Source organism: Trematomus bernacchii, unplaced genomic scaffold (genome assembly GCF_902827165.1).
Source record: "Trematomus bernacchii unplaced genomic scaffold, fTreBer1.1, whole genome shotgun sequence".
Classification (NCBI taxonomy): Eukaryota; Metazoa; Chordata; class Actinopteri; order Perciformes; family Nototheniidae; genus Trematomus; species Trematomus bernacchii.
Window position 1 is genome coordinate 4,485,012 of NW_022987778.1, and position 22,325 is coordinate 4,507,336.

Below are 22,325 nucleotides of genomic sequence, written 5' to 3' on the forward strand. Positions count from 1 at the left end.
ATTTTCCTTTCTTTGTGTTGGTTTCAATTGTGTAGGGTTATTTGTGTTTTCATTGGTTGATTCCTATTGACGTTTCAAAGCACATCATGTTGAATAAGCTTGTATAATATTCCTGTTTCTGGTGTGTACCATAAATAGGTCGAATCCATATATATCCAGTTACAGTCAACATATTACAGTATCTATTTACAATGCATTTCAGATGTTTCTGTGATTCATTCTCTATTTTCATTTCTAAAGAAGCACAAACACAAATACGATACATTATTAGGAAATACTGGAAAATATAGCAGCATTTTTGGAGTACTAAGTATAACTTAGCTACATGCCTGTCTATGTGGTTTGATTCTATGTCCAGGCTGCTGCTGTATTGTTTTGATTAGGAAAAATCATTTGCTCAGGTACAGATACGGATTACGTTATCTAAGGTTAGTTTTCATTCGATGGTTTTGATAAATATACATTCAATATTTCAGTTAACATAGTATGAAATCTCATCTTGACGAGTTAATGTAACCTACAGCAAAAAATGAGGTGCCCGTATGCTAGCTGACTGCTTGCTAACTGAGTGCTAACGCTAGCTAGGAACATCAGTCCAATATCCTAGTGTTAGACGATTGTTTCTGATGATATCTTCAATATGTCTTTGCTTTTAAACATTTCCGTTGGTTAATATAAGACAGTCAATGACCGTCCTACATGCTGAAAAGCGCATTGTATGCACCGCAGCTGTTAAAACTGACATTAGCTCATTTGTATAACCGAAGCTAGCTAATAAAAATGCTCACACCAATTGTGAGAATATCATCGACATTTAAACGTCTGCCAATTTAAAATGACATACGTTGCTACGTTACATTAGATTCTGACCACTCACTAACGAGTGTGACCATTTATTGTCTAACCATATTTACCACAGCATTTGCTAACACCAACGCTTTCAACCCTGCTGACTGGGTGCTCATACAGAAGCATTAAGGACCTCACAGTAACGTTATTACAACCAATAAACAACGCTCAATGCTAACATAACAACATGTGCTAATTACTTTTATTTAGCAATTTCTTTCGGATTTAAAGTATAGGATAGCACAGTTTTTAGGTCTATGTTTGCCTTGTATTTCTTGCAGCCTATTCTAGGATGCATAGCTTGGAATAGGAATATTTAAATGCTTGCAAACAGTCATATATATCAGCATTTAAATATACAGAGCAATGCTTGAGGAGTCTAAAAAGATAAACGCATTTTCTGTGTGTAAAGTGAAGAAACAGTGAAGCACTTAGTGTAGAGATATATTACTCTGTCCACGTTAAACCATGTATCATTGTATCATGTATTGTGTGCGTTCACCCAGCAGAGGGTACTATGGCATAGCTTTTATTTGTGAGGTTTGGGAAGCAAAACACTGGGTATATAAAGTATTTTGCATGTTTGTTAATGTTTGTTCATAGTTAAGCATCAGCATCTTAAAGCCCTACCTGCTGGTACAGTTTGTTTAATAGGCGTCGGGCGACACACCTTTTGTTTGTCAGTATCTGTATGACTTTGATGTGTCACTAGAAGCTGACCTCAGGCATCACAGAGTATGAGAGAAACCCTGCCTAACTGATGCTGCTGTTGGGGGAATTTCCCCCCCATTTTCTTCCCAAAAGTGCTTTTTGTGGTAGACCGGCTAATTCCTCTGTGACTTTTCCCACAGTACTTAGTGACAGGGGGCACAACCACATCCAGGATACAGAGGCTTGATTCCCACGTAGTTATTTAGAAGAGGGGCAAAAGGTTAAAACACAACCTGGGCTGTTTGCCCGGAAGAGCCCTGAGTCAGTATATCTTTAATTAGGTGCTTCCTGAATTAATTTAGAGTTGTTCGATTTTTTGTGTTTCATAACTGACCTAATATTATTCTAAAAGTAGTTAGTAGTATTTTCAAGCTATGATATAACTCTAGTAAAAAAAATATATATTCTGTCCACAACATGACTCGCTTGAAAGCTTAGATCGAACAGACGTTCAGCTAGAGAACAGATTTAATTTCCCAGAGAGATTTTTAAGATGTTGCTGTTTTCTTTTAAGTGACAGTTCAACAGCTACTTCCTCCTGTTGAAAATAGGCTAAAATAGCATCTAAGGAGTGGGGGTGTTGTTGTTTTGTTTCATTAAATTGCTCAATGATGATTGATAGCAGCAAGACATTTCTATTAGAGGAAGCGTGACTGGCCAAGAGCACGTTTGGAGCCAAGATTGGCAGGAGTTTGCGGAAAAGCGATAGCGTACAATACTGAGAATCGACAATTCGACAACCCGCGATTCGCTCAAACCCTGTCTCAAAGTGCATCGGGATAAAATGTGTGTCTCAATTTTTTTTATCTGGCTCCTCCAGGTGACAAGCCTTACCTTAACTAATGGATGACCTTTCAAGATCATATATGGCAGGAAAGTTTGTAGCTCACGATTATTAAATACGATTATTCATTGACTTTGAAAACATCCATTTATTGAACTTTAAAACAAATACAAATAATAATTTGAACAGTCTCTTTTTAACTGTTGATTACCCTGAACGTATAATTCAACTGAAAAACTTTAAATAAATAATATCAAAATAATAAATACCAATAAACAAGATCAACAAATATTTTGGAGCGCACTTCCACAAGCTACTAATCATATATAAATATGATAAATACAAATAAATGAGACCAAAATAAATTAGATCAAATATGTTGCAGTGCACTGTCACAACCTAGCAAAGCAAAATAATTGTTTTATTCGATTATGTTGTTTTCGTAATTGTGGCAGGCCAAAATCGTAATTGCGATTAAAATACGATTAATTGCACAGCCCTAATGAGGTGGTCAATAAAAAAGGGCGTATTTTGCGATAATTGCGATTTACTTGTGACTTTCAGAACAATGATTTTGTCTCACGTCTAGCTTTCATCCTACTGGTTTGAGAAGTTTCCTATTCTAACATCTCCCTCTGTTTTTTCCCCCAGATCTTCCCCGTAGTCATCGTGGTCATGGAGGAGCAGACCGTCTCTCCTGCAGCCAACGCCGACAACAACGGCCAGAGAAATGGAGATGAGGTAAGAGCTGGACTCACTGTGTTAACACATGAAAATGTTTTCCGATTCAAACTCCAATGAATATCCTGCCATTACATAACACACAGGACTGCTACCTGAAGCTTAAAAACATCTCTGTTTTTGTCATCTCTGCAGAAGCCCCGACGTGGCAACTGGACCAAGGGGAGGAAGAGGAAGAAGCCGATGAAGGACAGCAACGCACCCAAGGCCCCCCTCACGGGCTACGTCCGCTTCATGAACGACAGACGGGAGCAGCTTCGGGCCGAGCGTCCGGACGTGCCCTTCCCAGAGATCACCAGGATGCTGGGCAACGAGTGGAGCAAGCTGCCCCCCGAGGAGAAGCAGGTCAGTGAGGAAGATCCAGACTGAGAAAACAACTGTGAGGAATCATGTGTCAATGAGGGTTGCATAAATGACTAATTACAAACATTTTTGATTTATATTCCAATTGCAGTATAATTCACAATATTAGAGGGAATTATCATTTTTGAAACATTCACAGTATGATTGAAAAGACTGGAGTTTGCCCTTTCCTGTAGTGAGTTATATAGGTTTGTGTGCATGATAATGGCCTGCAAAGGCTAAAATCCCCAAATCCCTCCAGAGGGAGTTTCTCTCCCACACACTCCCCCCCCCCCCCCTGCCTGAAATGCCTCCATTGTGGACTCCTTTGATTACTAACATAGTGACATCACTATGTAACCCTCATGCTTCTATTGGCTAGCGCTCCAACACATTGTTATTATAGGCTAAGGGGCGGGACCTCTCTCCCATAGTCAATTTTGTGTATTACTCTGTTTAAATGTACCCATCAACGTCTTCATCAGTTTCTATACTGTAAATATGAATGCAACAAAGGGAACTAACTAAGACGATATCGGTTTTGAAAAAGCAGTGATAAGGGAATCAACAGACCAGAGGCAGGACAGCCAGCAGCAAAATCTGTTCAGTTTTTGATTATCAAAGTGATGGATTTTTAATTGTTATTACTTTCAGTAATCGCTCCAAAGGTGCCCCAAAGCGCCGGACAGAAATGTTCAGCTGCAACCTGCCAGCCACATTTACCTCTCAAATCAGCAGAGACCTTTATCTATTTCTTTTTCCCTGTACACAAAAAGCGTGTCGGAACAAAAGCCTGTTGAGTCCATGGTGTCACTGTTTTATACATGGCTCTGTTTGCTAGTTTGACATCCTTTTACAGATTGTTTTGCCGTACTTGATGGCATCTTGTATTGTGTCCTAAATACGCCCTCAACTGGGATGCAAGAATAACAGAAAAATAATACAAAAGGATGAAGTTGCTGAGAGAAAAACAGTCAAGTTCAGGCAGATTTTTCATAACAATTTGATATTCCACTTCAAAGATATCTGAGGGATGATATTGTGATTCAACCACGGAGAACTTTCAGTGGCCTTTTAAAAGAAATGGCAGATCATGGATCAACAAAATGATAATGCGTTTCCACATGTTCTTTTATCAAAATGTATCAACTTGGTCTGCTAGCGAAACAGCTAGTGCTTTATCAGTTTGCTGCTTTTCTTGGCTCTCTTTCAAGGAGAAGATTGGGGAAATGTTTTGTTTTGAAAACCAAAGACTGGATAGAGCCTGAGAGCTTTTCTGCTGATGTGTATCTAATTGTTAAACCACGAGTTCAGAGCTCAGTCGGATCCACTTTCCTGGCACCAGGTCTTTGCACAAAGATGGTTTTAGAAGTGTTTCCTCTAATTCCCAAACGAATGATAATACAAGATGCTTTAATCTGTTTTAAGCCTCGTATTAGTGTAGGTTATTAATTTTGGAAATGACCGTTTTTTGCCTTTTGAAAGAAACTAATCCTGATAAGAAAAAGAACTCTCCAAATCCTCATATTTGACTTGAGTCCTTCCAACTCTCCTCACCTTTCTTTCTTCTCTCTGCAGCGATACTTGGATGAGGCGGAGCGAGATAAGGAGCGCTACATGCAGGAGCTGGAGAAGTACCAGAAGACGGAGGCCTACAAACATTTCACCAGGAAGGTTCAGGAGAAGCAGAAAGGCAAGCGACACAGGGGAGGTGAGGTCTGGGTAGAGAGGCAGCAGGGGGTCGAGCAGAATCAACCATTGAAACTAGTGTAGCGACTTCACCTCCAATAAAAATGCCCCAATCACTTCCTGATTAATTGAAGATATCAAAAAGCCCTGCATACTTTTGAACAGGTAGACCAAACCATTACAATCACACATAGGTGATAATATGTTTCGGGAAGTCACAAAGTTTAAATGAAAGACAAATGAGTTTCATATCAGACAACAAATACAATGTGTGCAGTCACTCTTAATACATCATTATTATACTAAAACTAATAAACAAAAGCACAATAAGCATTTTGTCTCAAACAACCATCCAGTCTGGCAGTTAGCCCACCAACATATTAAAGCTCTGCTGTTTGAAAAGTAGTTGGCAAGATAAAAACGTTATATATCTGGTGACAATCGGATCAAACGGGTATTATATTTGGTGGACTACTGCTTCCAGGTCGACTAAAATGGACATAAATATATAATGAATACGTTTGATTATGTAGTTGTGTGTCTATTTTCCTTTTCAAATTAGTTTACATTAACAAATAAATACAGGTATGCACTTGTAATGTTCTTAAACATTTGGTTTTAAGATGCCAATGAGCAAGGCACCAAACCACTACATTTTTATTTTAACTTTACTTAACCAGGATAGGTCTCATTGAGATTTAAAATATCCTTTTCAAGAGAGTCCTGGCCCAGGAATGGTAACAGCACAGTTACAGAGAATTTTAAAACCCACAATCACAACACAGTCATACAACAAGTTTACCCAAAGCATTTACAGCCACAGCGGCTGATTCAAGGTCAGTTAGAGTAGCTTTGAGTTTGTTTAAAGAGACCAGCTCTCTGACTTTCAGCTCAATTTGCAGCTGGCTCCAAGCCACAGGAGCAGCGTAACTGAACGCCCTCTTCCCCAGCACAGTACGGACTTTTGGTACATGATCTGGTAATGATGTTGGTTTGTTTGATTGCTCATGTTGCTGCTTCAATTTGATACAAGATGTCAGTGTTTATAAAGAAAATAAGGCTAAGAAGGCAAATGGTTGCAGGGTTTGACTATATCATATGAATACATGCCTTATTTAGTGTTGAAAGTCAACACTCATTATTTGCTTTCCTCAGTCAATGTAAATGTGGCCGAGAAAAGAGGTACTTTTGGAGTTCACGGCAGTTCCCGTTAAGAGTTCAAGTGAAATCTGAGGCCAAGGAGCTGTTACTGTTCTCGCACAACACATGGTCTTTATTTTCAGTTTCAAACATGTTGACGACATAAACAGCTCTACCTTGGCAAACAAATCCTAAAGTAGATGATCTGCTCTGTTTCAGGTGAATCACAATGGAGAGGGCGGAGATGGGATTTTTGTATTGCTCTCATTCGTTCATCTGTTCTCAAAGTAGTAAAAGCTCACTGCGTCGGGGGAATCATGAATCATCCTCTGTCCTCTCTCTTTATTCTTTCCTTCCTCTCCAGATGCTGGGCACCAGGTAGCCAACGAAGCTCTTCACGAGGTCAGTAACTCTTTCCCGCCCACAATCACAATCACTATCTTTAACCCTTAGATGCCCGAGTGACTGGACCCTACACTCTTCCATAAGTGGTTCAAAAAGGACCCGTATTAGAATAATATGTTTTTATGCCATTTCTTTCATTTTGGTTAAGAAAAATCACTTGTATAATATTTAGTATTATATTTTGGTTCACACTAGAAATATTTTATATTTATTTAAGTTTTCACTATTTATCATTTTAGACATTTTTTTTACATTTTGAAAAAAAACGTTTTCCCATTGGATTGTTTGGCCCACTTATGGAAGCCTGGGGTATTAATACAAAAACTACAATTTCTTAAAATGTACATTTTAAAATTTGAATGGCATGATATCCAAAACATGTTTTTTGAGGAATAGCTGGAATATGAAATTATAATTTTTTTTAATTACAAAGATACTTCAAGACAACCACCTCACCGGGTCAAAAAAGACCCACTTATGGAAGCTTGGGGTAGTAATACAAAAACTACAATTTCTTAAAATTTATAAAATGTATATTTAAAATTTGAATGGTATGATATCCAAAACATGTTTTTTGAGGAATAGCTGGAATACGAAATTATTAAAAAAATGTAATTACAAAGATACTTCAAGAAAACCACCTCACCGTGTCAAAAAAGACCCACTTATGCATCTAAGGGTTAAGAATAAAATAGATTCCTGTCCACGCAAGGAAATCAAAAAATCGATCTAAAAGATTCACATGGTTAGAATACAATAAAAGCATGTCAACACGTCACAGTCGAGGCACAACATGCAGGATGAACCTGAACATTAGCATAATATATCCTTTTGAATCAACATGAATTTGAAAGGGTTTGTTTTGACTTTAAAACAACATTTCTCAGAAAAACAACAAGTGAACTCATGCAAATATTATTAGATTAGATTCAACTTTATTTTCATTGCATATAGTACCACGAATTTCAGTTTGCATCCAACCAAATTAGTACAAAGAGTAGATAACGTGCAGATAAGGATACAGTACATCCACGTATATGGGTTACAGTATATAAAGGTAATATATGTTGTTGCATACATGGTCCCATAAATATGAAATGTACTGTATACACAACAGGATATAAAAAGTGCTGGCAGGTAATATTTACAGATTTAGTTTCCTGGGTGCGAAAAAAAAGCACAAGTTTAATTTATTTTGAGTTTGTGTTACCATGGTTTTCTGTTATTTTCTCACCCAGGAAACTAAATCTGTTTAGTTAGCCCTCCTCTTGCTCAACCCATTAAATGCTTATTGTTGCATCACTAAAGCTGTGTTAATCCTCTTTGGTGCTGTGTTTGTGTTCCTAATCCAAACACTTGGCTTTTGCTAAGTGTGTAATTCATTTTTATTAAGTTCTGCATGTAATTAAAGGTTTCCTTTGTGAGGCTTATAGCATTCTGCTGAGGGGTTATGGTCAAGGTGACTTTATTGGAATCAGCATTCCTGTGTGGATTCCCCCTCCACAGATTTCAAAGCACACGGGATTCAGCATACATTTCATTATGTTATGAAATGAGAAAGGATGATGCGTTCTTTCAGAGGAAGGAGTAAACCTGCGCTGTATCTTTGTGAAACACAATTTGATTGCAAACCATTTCAAGGCCTTTGATATCTTAGCAGCACTGCTGATGAAATTACTTTGCCTTCCTCATTTCTTAAATTGTATCACTGTATTTCCCCTGTGGCAAGGTATAACATCAATTACCCACCCACCTACCAACCACATAGATAAATGACCAGCTCTCACTGTCAGTGTGTGCGGCCAAATGTGTTCTCTCTTCAGCTTATCCCCTTTCTGTCTCTGATCAACAGAAGGACGGTGAAGGGAAGGACAGAACTGTGTTCGACATACCGATCTTCACTGAGGAGTTCCTCAACCACAGCAAAGGTACAGAGCTTAAACTCAGCCAGCTCTATTTGTTGGCGCACTGTAACTTTTTCAAACATCCATTTGTCAAAGTGTTTCTAAACGTGTTCATGGCTAGCTCAAGATAACTTTGTTTAAAAGTGCTCCCAGAATACTTCCACAAACTCAGCGATGCTCTGAACTTTGAAAAGAACACACCTCTCTCAAGCAGATTAAATATTAATGCCGCTGTGTCCCCCTCTTTCTCTGTGTGTTTGTGCACAACAGCGCGCGAGGCTGAGATGCGGCAGCTGCGTAAGACCAACATGGAGTACGAGGAGCGTAACGCCGCGCTGCAGAAACACGTGGAGAGCATGCGCGGCGCCGTGGAGAGGCTGGAGGGCGACGTGATGCAGGAGAGGGGACGCAACGGGCTGCTCCACCAGCACCTGGAGACCCTGCGGCAGGCGCTCACCTCCAGCTTCTCCTCCGTGCCTCTGCCAGGTGAGGACCCATATCACTGTCTGGCTGCTAAATACATTTTGTAAATTGTGTAACTTTTTTTATTATAATTTTTGTATCTTTAATACTTTTTTATGCATGCTTCTTAGGTAACATTAAGCTGTCTTTGGCACTTTTCTGCTATAACAATGTACATTTCCCCTCTGTGGGACTAATAATGGTATTCTGGTTCTGAATCCTCAAACATGGCACTAAAAAACTCTCAAGGTCTCTCAAAGCCACACGGGGTTTGAGAAATACAGAACAGGGGAAAAGTTTGACTTTAAATATATCATAATGTGTCTGGCTTTTATCATGGAAGTTAATGGAAGTACTTCTTGTATGCGCTGCTTTTGTCAAGGTTGAAAGGAAAAGCAAAGTTAACCATCTTGAGGACTGCATGTAGTTGTTTTATAATCTAAAAAAAAAAATATGCATTTATCCCCATTTCGTACAACGTGATTGGTTGATGAAAGAAACTGAGAAAAATCGACCTTGTTTCTGAAAATTACGATGATTTTTCGCTGCATAGTTTTCACGTTTTATGTGAAAGTATTCCTAATAAAATGCTTGTCATGTGAACAGGATACACATGAAAAAAGGCATTCTAACTAAAAAAACATTTGTTATCGTTCTATCCGAGGAGATTTTTCTAGCACCTTTCACTTTTTGAGATATATGTAAGGGTTATTCCACCTAATTTGGAACAAGTGAAATTTTGAGATAGTCATTTGTGTATTTGTTGTTCTTCTTTTGTTTCAATAAAAAGATGATGAATGACTCGGCACTATCCTAGACGACTCATTTAGGCGGGCACAACTGCAGCCTCCTGAGTTGTTCAGATATTTGCTGATAGAGAGTTCATGTCTCCTCTGTTACGACGGTCTAGAATAAGAGCATTCGTTTTGGGAAACTCACAACAATAAATATTTAGTTTTTAATCAACATTCTGCTGTGTGTGGGAAAAATGAAATTGATTTTCTTTTATTTCTCAAAGTGAGCAATTTGGCTCTTGGGCCTGCTGATATTGATCAGTGCACATTATAAACCACTTTTGTCTTAATACCCCATACCAGTAATGCATCCCTTGACATGAATACTGTAGTAAACTATTTGCAACAAGGTCAGATTTTAAATTAGTTGAGACATGAATGATAATGTAGGAGTGTTCATAACGTCTCCGCTCGAGTGTATTTGCTGTTCTTTTAGAGACTTTTACCGTGTACTCAGGCTTTGGTCTTTTCTTAATTTTAACCTTATCATTATTTACATTTGAGGAATGTGCTCTCTCACTTTGTTCCTACTTGTTTTCTGCACACAGAGAACCCGTGCTGAGCTCACACCCACAGGTTTTCTCTTGTAATTCTTCCTCCACACCTATTTGAATTTCTTGCTCACACAGCAGAGACACGGATTCTGCAAACAGTACTGGAATTATTTCATAAGAGCTTGACAATGAAAGATGATTGCAAAATCCACTTAAACCTAGCCTCAGGGAAGCTCTGTGGCACTTTCATTTCAGTGTCTATAAATTAATTACTGATAACATCAAAGCTTGTTCCGAGTGAAGGCTTTCCTTTGATTGTATTTGTTATCACGGTAAATGAGCCATTTCCAGTTATTAACTTACTTTACAAAGGTTAACTACAATTGAAAAAGTTATATACCGGTCATTAAACATGCTCACTATTAAATATTTTAATACACTACTGGGATATCCTTTGATGTGTTTGCAGCAACAGCACCTAGTAGTAGTAGTAGTATTGTTGTGCTTGAATCAATCATGTTTCTGGCATTGTCCAAAATATTCAAATATAAAATGCCCATAGCTGTAAACACAAATGCTTATTCAAGGTTTTATCGGCAGTAATTAGAAGTAAATATAACTTAGTAACATGATTTGTTAAGACAATTTAGTGGGTATGAATAAATATACTTTTAAAGGTTTGTGTCGTCCTATGAGGATCTTTCAGCTAAAAGACAATTCCAAGTACTTATTTTTGAGTACTAATATCCTTCATTGTTGTCCTGCAGCGAGTGGAGAGACGCCCACTCTGGAGAGCATCGACTCCTACATGAAGAAGCTCCACAGCATCATCGTCAGCTGCCCCCAGGAGCACGAGAATCTCATCAACACTGTGAGGGACGTGGTCAACCGTCTGGACAGGTGAGAGACGCTGTTCCTTTCATGACTTTAGTAGACTTTAGAGTTGCAGATGATCAATTTACATTAGGGCTGGTTGATGTAGAGAAAATCAAATGTTACAATAGTTCTGATCAAATATCTCGAAAAAAATTTGACTTTATTGAAGAGAGAGTTGAAAAGAGTCTGAGGCCAGTTTTGAGTCCGGGACATTGGGCCAACAGCAACATTTGTAATAAATAATCATTAGTTATATTGGCTAAGTGGTTAAAGGAAAATAATAAAACAGCTATAACAGTCGAAGTTTAGAAAAAAACGTTATTATTATTTAGCCTTAAAAACCATGAAAAGTCACATGAGCTATTACAATGTGCAAAATTCATATAGATATTTAGCTTCACATCACAATATTGACATAATATCAACATATTGCCCAGCCCTACTTTACATTATTGCATCATCTAATGAACAATCATATTTTGTTTATTTGTCTAGTCAATAAATGTGTTGGCTTTAGAGTAAACTTTAATATCCCTTTCTTAGTCAGACATAAATCAATAAGTCCAGTAGACATACAGTTTCACCTGCAGATTCATGTATCTTTTTTCAAGCTTTTTAGTTTGTTTTACCAGTGTTCAATTATTACATTTCTTTGGGAATGAATAATGAGTGTGTCTTTTGCTGTCATGCTTTTGCCGCAGATAATTGGACCGTGTCTCGAGGCTGCTCCCTGACGGTGAATCTTCCTGCCGATCTGTCCTCCCAATTTATTTTTAAACATCTTGTATTACTTCTTTAAGTTGATGTATGTGAAGGGGATGTAGGGACTCATATTTATTTATTATTGTTTTACATTTTTTTTACGCTCTGTCCTCATTTTAATATAGCTGTAGTTTGTTTTATAAATCAAATGGTAGGACATGAAACCGTTTTCTGTCACTCATCGCTCCTGTTCTGTCTTTATGTCCATTTATAGCAAATGCTTTCACAAACAATATCTAAAGCATTATCAGACATGTTCTAAACAAAGACAAAATGTATCCGTGGGTTCACCATATCCAAGAAATGTTTTCTGTTTTTATACTCTGTTGAAGAAAAACATGTGCCATTTATTTTTTTCTCCTGTGTGTAAAAGTGTTTGTGTTTTCAATAAACGTATTTACATCACCAGAGCCGTCGGTTTGTTTGGATAGGTTCATAACATGCTGGATATATATATTTGCACTGAAATATAAAATCTAACTTAAATACACTATGGACCATTGCCCTAGATTCTTAGTTCATCATATACAGAATCTGTCTCTCCGTAGCTCAAGCTATGAAAAATATTTAGAGAAAATGGTCCCTCTTAAAGTTTAAGTAGTTTTATATACAGCGACTTTCAGGTGTTTAAAAGATAACTTTGATGGTGTGTCTCAAAATTGCCAAATAGTAGTATTTGTAATATGTATATTATATTATATTCCATTTCCAGTTTGTGATTTGTAACATTAGGAAGAATTGTTGAATTTTAACAGCCTGGTTTTAAAGTCTACTGTATTAAAAATAACTATTAAGCTCATCTGCTGTATCACGTTTGTAATGGTGCCTATTTAGTGCCAAAGATTATTCAATTAAAGTAGATTTGCAGTCAAACAGATTTGGATTTGTTAGGTTAATTAAGCAGCTTTGCTGTAAATTACCAGAATCTGGAGAAAGAGACACAAATTACTTTGCGCTCTGTGGCACATTCACATTCACTTGGCTGTACTCAGCTTTGGGAAACAATGACCCACTGTATCACATCACAGGATTTTCCCAATCTCTGGGTGTTTCTCAATGTCGAGGAAAGCTGCTCCAGAGCCACTATTTCAAGGATACTACGTCATCGAGTCCCGCCGAAGGACTGTTCCAATGTCCAGGATACTTGGAATTCTACCGAGGCCGGCATACTTCGTTGCGGGAAATTTCGAGGCTGCACATGTGTAGACTCCGCGGTCTTAAAATCCCCACAATGCTTTGCGCACGGACCAATTTCCAAATCTTTGGCGGAAATCGCGCTCCATTTAAGGCAGAGCCTCGCATATGACGCACACCTGTTAGCCTGTTCCACAATTCTTCGTTTTCCGAGGCTAGGAAGGATTCTTGCCTCGCTTCTGAAGCAACTGACTCGGAGGTACATGTGCTACCAAGCAAGCCTCCTCGACATTGAGAAACACCCATTGCCTCAAATGAGGAACAAAATGGCCGTAGATGACTGCCATAAATCGTTTTTAGTAAATCTGATTTACGTCATGATTCACTTGGAAATTTCAAATGTATGTTCTTATTTGTCTAAAGGAGCTGGCCAATTAGCTTGGATGCCAAGTATCAAGTTACTAACATAGTACTGTATTTATTTTCACTTTATATTATGAGTCTTTCCTGTTTCCATTGACGAATGCCCATTTCCTTTTTGCCAGCTGAGACTTCCTGTCCATAATGGCTGTGTGTGTCACAGCTTTATGTCCCTAACAGATGTTCTGTTCCCACAGGAGAGTGCAGTGCACACCGTGAGCTAATAATACACAATCGCTGACTGCTATGAATCTGATTATATGTGAGGATAGGTTTCTGTTTGACATACACGCTGCAAAGGTTCAGTTTCTCAGAACTTCGCTGTGCCAGGTGATGAAGTGTGGAGAGGACTTTGGCAATTTACAGGTTGTTATAAAAGATTGGCATTTTACAACCCGGAAGCTAATCAAATGCCAGCTAGTTTTGGCAGTGATATAATTGTATTGTCGAAGTAAAACAAGGAAGGGATTTTGAAGTTCTAAAACAGTGAGTGAATAATGTGTACTCAAGACTACAGGCCAAAACTCAACTATGCTAGCAGACCTGTGTCCAAATATGCAGAGCAATTATTTGAGCTAAATGCTTACAGAAACATGCTAACTTATTCACAATGATGATGTTAGCATTTTGACAAAATACAGCATCAATCTTGTTGGGGTTACGGTATATTCCAATTGATTCCAGTTGCGAGGGAAAAGAAAAGAGAAGGTTTATTCTCTGGGCACCATGAATATCTGTAGGCCTACTAATCTTCATGAAATAGTTGTTTTACTTAAAAAACTAAAACTCTCAACCTGATGGTAGAGTTAGATGAATGCCAGGGAATCATCAATGTACTTTTGATTCACCAACTGGGGATCATGAATAGTGTTACAACATTTGATGTCACTTCCTCTAATTGTTGTTAAAATAATTCAGCTTGGAGGAGCTGTATCACCTTACCTACAGCCATGCTGGCTAAACATGCTGAATCCAATTACATTTCAAAGCTCTTGAGTGTTAGATGTGCTGTGGGAAATACACTATACCCAGTGAAGCCTCTGGGACCAATGAGACACTCACTACCTTATTAGAGTTGTTTACCTTTTCACTTCTGGTATCATCTTTCACATGTCAACTGCTTGGTGTGTGCAGTAGGCCCCACAGCTCATTTGTATAATGAGCTTAGCTACAGCTTTTTTTGTTTTGCTTTGATGTTGCCCCAAAGCTGCAAAAATAAAACACAGTAAAGGAGGGGGGTGTTTGAAGAGTAAAGGCTCATACCTTGTTATCACATTCCTGACATTGACCCGTTTCACCCAACTCCAATGCCCAATCTGCCTCGGTAAATCTGTTTTAAAACATGACGTGTTGTATGGCTGTGGTCCAGTCCCTCATGATGACCCGCCGCCTGCCCTCTTCTCTCCGCACCATCATCACACCCAGTCTTTGTCTTCACAAAGAAAAGACCCACTGAAATAAAAACAGCCCCTTCCTTTCCAGAAGGGCCATGTCTGCATCCTTGGCCGGCTTCCTGCCCGTGGAGTGGCGGGTTAGCATTATGAGAAAGGAGCCAGTTTGAGTAAAGTGCCACAGATCCTGGACCAGGGGAGGGAGGGAGTGACTCAGAGCAGAGGGGATGAGTCAGGCGTCATGTGCTGAATTGGCATGCACCAGACCCGAATGCTTTCTGTTATCGCAAGCACTATAATGGTCAAAATGAGCCTACCTTTTGTTACAAAGGCATGGTAATGTGGCCTTGCCTTGCTTATACAGGCCATGTATGCTAATCGGTTTTATCATCTACAAATATGCAACAGTGAGTGAATGGGTATTAAAAATGCTTTCTGATGGAATAAAAGCCCGCATTTATCGTCATCGCTTAACGTTCAGTTCAGTCACTCCAGAGAGAGCCACAGTTGACCTCAGTTTCTGAGGGCATGGACAGGACTATTCACTGTGATTGAGTATCTTCACTTGTTGGGTACATTTGAAAAAATCAAAGGTGAGATAACTTCTTTATGAGTAGGATCGTCTATGTTCCACCCCTGTTCAGATGATATAAAACAACTCATAATGTAACATCTCAAAATTCTTCTTCACAGAGACCCGGGTTCAGTTCTTGTGATTCTCAGTTGAGTTTTCCAATGGGAAATTAAGGATAGATCTTATCGAGTTGGAGTAGCAGTGTCTTGCTTGAAAAATATACTTATCCCGACAGACACTTGCCATGTTTTCTGCGTATTGTAATTATGAAGTTGAAGTATAGACAGATATTTCTCCAGTTCTAAAATAGATGATTACCTGGTTTCTTGAGAGAGCAAGAATGTTTGTATGACAATGGACAACAAATCTTTATTATCTAGAAATTGTGTGTGATTAAGTTATTCAGATTGAAACTCCATAACTTTCACTTCCATATTAGATACAAGTAACATTTACTTTTCATTAAATACATATTTCTTTTATTTCATCATTGGGGACAACATCCTTATTTTCAACTCAGTTTCTGATGTGAGTCACTTCTGACTTCATTACTTCTCTTACAGCCGACCCTGACTCATGGCGCACTGTCTCTCTATCTCACTTTCTCAGATTGCATTACCTTCACTGTGTGTGACTTTACTGCATTAACATCCATTTGTATCAGAGTGACTGTGATGCTAAAACAGTTTGTGCCAACATTTCAGTCACGGATTTCAATGACCGACTTTACTGCTGCCAGTTTATCAGCTTTGCCATATTTTCTTGAAACTACTGGAACTTTTGGAAAGCCACTGTATACAAATCATCACAATATACTGTCATTGTGTAATAATTAGGACATATAACTAGTTTAACATGTGCCTAAATGAACATTTCCAAATGGGTTGTCGCTTTATCTTGATCTCATGCTCCGTCCTTAGAACATCTCTTAAGAAAGGCATAGCACTTTTCTGTATGAAGGATACAGGCAAGCTATACAAAACCCAGAAAGACAGCTTAAAGTATACAAAACTAGCTCTTATTTAAACAGCTGGAGAAAGAGAGAATTACTTTAATGGGCAAAAGCGGAAAATGCGAGTCATCTTTCTCCTCCATTGCTCCATCATCCGCACCATCTCCCCCAGCCTTGGAAAATCCTTGGCCTCAGTGCCCAGGACAGGGAGGAGGAGGAGGAGGAGGAGGAGGAGGAGGAGGAGGAGGAGGAGGAGGAGGAGGAGGAAACAATGCTAGGAATGTGTAAAAAACGTGAGTCATTCCCACATGTCAAGCTCCGGCTCAGCTCCTCCTCCTCTTCTCAGATGCATGTTGCCTTCAGGTTCTCCTCATGAGCTTTTAAGTGTTACTTATTCGAATAAACTATTGTAGCTGCTGCCTTTAACTTTCACTCTCTCGCTTGCTTTACTGGACTTTTATTCTAGGAAAATACACTTGCAAAGAGAATAATTGCAAACCATTACATCACAATTAAATGTGTGGTTTATTACACAAGATGTTGGTAACATTATCCTTCATGGCAAACAGAAACCTTTACAGTTACACGTAACCATACTTTTATTTTTCATGTGAACTTGGCTTTAATTATGATAAGAATATTTCCTACAGCCCCTGAAGGCAGCAAGAGAGGAGGGGGTTTCTTCTCCAAAAGTAATTGTCCCTTATGAGAAGCTCATGATAAAGCCACACTGACTGCTCTCAACGCTTCTCAATAACTGTAACATGCACACTCACTGTGGCACACAGCAGCTGTCTTTCCATACAAACACATTTTTCCAAATGAGTGCAGCTTTAAATTACAATGCTTTGATATGTGGTCTCATCATTTAGCAAGAGTGAATGTGGCTTTTCTTTCCAGGCATAGACGGAAAGAACACTGAAGAACAAATATCTCAGCAGCACAAAGAAGAGCAGCAAAGTAATGCCCAAGTTAGGCTAAGCTTGACATTAAACAGACAAGATCATCACTTTTGGAAAAAGTATTCTAATCCATACTTGAGTAAAAGTATCAAAACCTCAAAGTAAAAATATTCAATAAAAAGTTGTTCTGTTGAAATTTCTAAGTTTTATCAGAGATTCTCAAGTGAATTACAAACACTTTTTTGTACCACTGAACATTGAATACTGACTAAAACAGGCATGACCAAGAGTAATTTGCAATAAACTATAAATAAACTACTATGTCCAATTATTTGATTAAGGTGATTAAAATCAACCAAATTCGTTTTGTGTAATTTTTCGAATTCTATCCTGAAAAGCTGCAAAAAAAAAGTATCGGAATGCAAAAGCATATCTTATAAAGTCCCAAAACACACGTATTATGTTTAAAAGCAAATGCAGTTCAAGCAGTTCTTGACTGGACTTTCTCAAATACAGAAGGATTGGTGTGCCTTGTAAAATTGCGCGTTCACGACGTTCTCCTGGCCTGCCCAGTATCCCAGTGTGCACGCTCCCGCTCCGTGCTGGTGGAAAAAGCTGCAGCGGCTGTTCTGTTACCGGAGCCACGCAGAGAGAGAGAGGAGGCACAGGCACTGGCAAAAGAGTTGAGCTGCACACACAAGGATTTTTCCTTATTCCTGCCGAGGACGACGTTGTCAAAACCGGAATTTATGGCCGCCAGGAAGTGGTAGTATCGGTGGGGAGATATTCGGCGTTTGAAAGGTAGGAAAAAGTTAGGTAAGGGTTGTTTTTTTTCTCCAAAATTGAAAGTGTCTCAGCCACAAGTCTCGGCAGTTTCCTTCGGTTGCCAACTTCCAGTTTGTACAGCAGGGGAAATGTCGTGGCTTTAAAACTATGCTAACGGCTCTTTAGCACTATATGTAAACTGTAATGCTGTTTAGTGATGCGTAGACAGCGGAGAACTTTGCTAACCTTTTACGGTTTTCAATGATAGCTAATTAACGCAGTCTTCGTAACATTGCAACATAACTAACGTTAGCTGCTGCTGTCATGTCTTCAGGGCTGAAATACTGAAGACAGTGGATGCCCCGCCGCTGCTGCTTGTGTTTGCTCAAAAGTTTAGCGTAGCCTACTTCTGCTTTTAGGAAAGGAGCCCGTAGGCTACCAAAAGACAACTTCGCAATGTTTACAAAATGGGATAGGCGGCATTTAACTGACCGCTGCAGAACAAGGGACCACCACGGGTATTTTGTTTTAGAGGGAAACAGTGGGACGTGGTTTTATTTGAGAGACATTTCACCGCCACGGATTTTTATATAATGAGGAAATGCATAGAGATGAGTGGAAAGAGAAAAAAGCTCGTTGTATTCTGTTTCCATCTTTGTCACTCTCCGCAGACCAGACACTACTGTTAAAACTTCAAGTCATATGCAACAAAAACACACTGATTAAAACGTGGTTATTTTTGTATTTCATTACATTATCTCTTAATTGGAGTATCTCACGTGACGTGTTGTAAAGTGCCTCTTACAGTTATATTGTATATTAATAACAACAAATTGTCTTGATTTTAAAGAAGTGTTAAATGTTTATTTTAAAGGCACAGTTTATTCTCCTTTAACCTGTGGTTTCACAAGGCTGAATCTCTTACAAAATACCCTGATCATCCACATTATCCCCATGTCAAGCCATTTACCCAACACAACGCAAGGCATGTGATAGTAGGTATTACATAAATACACCAGGCTTAATACTAGTAATTGTTTTTATCAGAGGCATGGTTTCATTTTCTTTCTCACCCTGCACATCAAAGGTGAATGAAATGATAGCTTATTAAATTAGATAACAAAACCAGTGTGATTAATGTGTTTAATTCTCTTTGGAAAATGCTTTTCAGAATTGCTGGTTACCAACAAATTGACATTTTGCATCGAGGCTGTGACTAATAATGACATAATTATATTTGAATTAGTTTTTGTAAACGTAAAGGTTTGGACAGCTGCTAAATGTTAAGGAATCCGATTGGGTAATCAGTTTGATGATAAGATTAAGTATTATCAAAAACAAGTATTCTGGTTTGGTATTTTGAGGTAAGCACCAGACTGCATGAAAGAACGGCATTAGCCTTTGTGTTTTGTTGTACAGAAGAGGATTAATAACATATATTTTCTTTCCTGGACATGGAAACACTTGTTTAGTGCGAGAATCAAAAACCCAAAGGCTTTTGTTAACTATCGCATATCCATTTGCAATGCAGGAATAATTGATTGTGGGAAACTGCTTGAAAAGTGAAACCTCAGAGAGAGCTGAGGGTCAATGAGCAGCCGAGAGCACGTGTGCTACACTGTCATTATCAATCACGTCATAACTTATCTTCTCATTATTAGTTATACTAAATCACACATCTCAGGTGTGGGTGGAAAGATGTGCAAACATAATGTCAGCTTTAGCAGGAAATCAACATCTGTACTCTCCAAAAATCCATATCGGTCAAATCCTAGTGGTGTTACTGCCAAGATCCATAATCAAGTGTATTATTCTGCAACAACAGGGACAAGAAACCCTTGTGTTTATGTGAAGAATGTGTTTGTGAAAGTGAAAACATTCTTTAGTTCCAGTGTCACAAGTTGAGGCGAGTGAAAGTAGAAGCACAATGCATCTCTAAACCTCAGCCCATTCACATACAGACACAGGACTGTTGATAAATGAGCTGCTTCTTTGTGCGCTCACGTGGGACTGTAGATGTCACTTCTTGTTTTTACTTGCTCTTGTTTTGATTACGACTCTTTAGTGGACAGTGTCAACAAAGGCAGGACTCTGACATTGTTACTTCTTCACCTGTTTGTTGCTGACCGGCTTGCGGATATGAAGATAATTCAGATCTTCTGATAAGCCAGTGTCCTGCGGATGCCTGTCCCCAAAGTGCGTGGGACCAATATTTGCAGGATGGTTTCCTACATTTCTGAATTGAATGAATGTGAGCATACCTGACATTCTTTGTGGGGAGCAACAGGAAGATAGGGCTTTGTGGTGATCTTGATCTTTCTGGATCTCAGAGGGCTGAAAGATGTTTTGTGTGTGTCTTTGACAGATAGAGATGAAGTCTGACAGCTGCAGGATATACGCCTGGATGATCACAACATTTCATAACATTTGTTATTTCAGGGCAGCTGCTATACATACACAGTCATAAGTACTTTAACTGCCTTTCCCCTTTGTTGTCTTGTACACGTTTTTAGCAGTGTATTCTAGATTGCGTAATTGTGGCATATATTATCCACTTCAATTGTTTCTTGTGGATGCCATTGGTGGCTCACTGGTGGCTCACTGGAAGCATATCATGACATGGCAGTGCAGTGAGATGTTTACAATCAATCCCTTTTTATATTTCGACTTTGGATGAATTAGTTTCTGTTTCCCGTAAAGATCAATGAGCAGCCGCTGAACGGAGGCTTATCACTGTGTGTTCATTAAATACATATCCATACATGTTTAAGACGCACATGCCAGTTAACAATACAATGTATTCTAATCTTTGAGTTCTGAGTGATAAAGCAAAAACTCCTTCATCAAAGCTGAACCACAAATACATTACAATACACTAAATAGCTTAATGAGCTCGTTCTGAATGATTCAATATTATGACTCTTCTGCCTTGTGAAAGCATTGAACAGCTTTTGTTCTAATGTTGGTATTTAAATTGATATTGATTTATCACTAGCATTGCTTTTTTTAAGGCATTATAGTATTTTTGTACAGAACGATACAATTATTTATGAGTATGCATTTTATTAGACTTCAAGAAGTGTTCACAGTCCAGAATTCGGGAATATATGACGTCAATTGGATTGAATTCAACTATAATAAGGCTTATATTTGCAGAGGAGGGCATACTGTGAGATTTTCAAATGTGTTTGGCTGAAATGAATCTAATAAACAGTTGTTTTCGGGGAAAGGTTAGTGACATAAATCACAGGTAATGTTTTGTTTGACCGAATGCATGTGTCCAGTGTGGGATCTGAAACAGGTCTGTGGAGGATGTGCCATGTGACACCACGACCCCTGACCCCTCCCCCTGCCCTGAGCCTGAGCTAGGAAACAGGTGTGACCCAGAGGTTAAGGAGCGAACACACACACACACACACACACACACACACACACACACACACACACACACACACACACTGAAACAGTAGTGGTACTCAGACAAGATGGTAATCCTGTTTTTTTTAATTTGTGATATGTTTTTTTGTGGAAAAGGAAATGAATCCCCCCATGTAAACACACTCCTTCCTCAGTCCTGTAACTAGGTCTGCACTCTGATGCAACATTGGAAAGGTCAAGTGAAATAATGCAATCTTTATGGATCACATTCATAATTTAGTTACTGATATTCTTGGTAAGATCTGGGGCAGAAACTGTTCATATTTATTCTAATAGCCTGTCCCTGTACACATGAATTAATTAATGATCAAAATGAGCAGACATTTAGCTTGTTATGCTAGTTCAAAGTGCTGCTCTTGCTAAATTATAGGTTGTTAAAAAATGTATTTCTAGTCAGATTGGAAATAAGAATCGAGGTCTTAAGAATGTTAAGTTCCCCCAAAGCACTCATAGTTTTACATCTCCAAAGTAAGGTCTTCAACTCCACAAAGCTTAGCCGTACTGTACTTCAGTTTCTCTAAATGTCACATTCTCTGTGATAAACAACATTGTTCCCCTTTTCATGACATCACCGATTTGGCAATGTAGTCTCTCCCTAAAAAAGACCACTCCAGGTTTTAGAAGGTCAACGAGTCTGATAAAGTGCAGTTTGGGCTGGAAGGCAGCCATGTCTAAAAACTTCAGCTTTGTCTGCCATCAAGGCAGAGCCGGAGCCTACTTTTGTTTTGGATTTCTTAATAATTCATTCTGTCAGCTTCAGGTCGTGACATATACCGAGTACATTTTGCAGCTATCG

At 38.7% G+C, this 22,325-nt stretch overlaps 2 protein-coding genes across 8 annotated transcripts in view; both read left to right on the forward strand.

The window, feature by feature from the left end:
* The first annotated feature begins 341 nt into the window (after positions 1-341).
* hmg20a (high mobility group 20A) lies at positions 342-12,361 on the forward strand. 6 transcript variants are annotated; one of them, XM_034149271.1, is made up of 9 exons: positions 342-428; positions 2,996-3,085; positions 3,221-3,430; positions 5,006-5,138; positions 6,621-6,658; positions 8,514-8,589; positions 8,836-9,051; positions 11,083-11,215; positions 11,893-12,361. In XM_034149271.1, exons 2-9 carry the CDS (start codon positions 3,020-3,022, stop codon positions 11,894-11,896), a joined length of 876 nt encoding a protein of 291 aa, XP_034005162.1. In that variant the 5' UTR covers positions 342-428; positions 2,996-3,019; the 3' UTR covers positions 11,897-12,361. The 6 variants fall into 6 exon arrangements, with proteins under 6 accessions (XP_034005162.1, XP_034005165.1, XP_034005166.1 ...); XM_034149274.1 differs by having other exon boundaries at positions 8,517-8,589; XM_034149275.1 differs by having other exon boundaries at positions 5,006-5,120.
* A 5,581-nt stretch (positions 12,362-17,942) lies between these two features.
* peak1 (pseudopodium-enriched atypical kinase 1) overlaps positions 17,943-22,325 on the forward strand; it is a 100,740-nt gene continuing 96,357 nt past the window's right edge. For both annotated transcript variants that reach the window (XM_034149113.1, XM_034149114.1), the window contains exon 1: positions 17,943-18,127. The gene's annotated coding sequence lies outside the window, so the exon portion shown is untranslated. The remainder of the gene's footprint in view (positions 18,128-22,325) is intronic.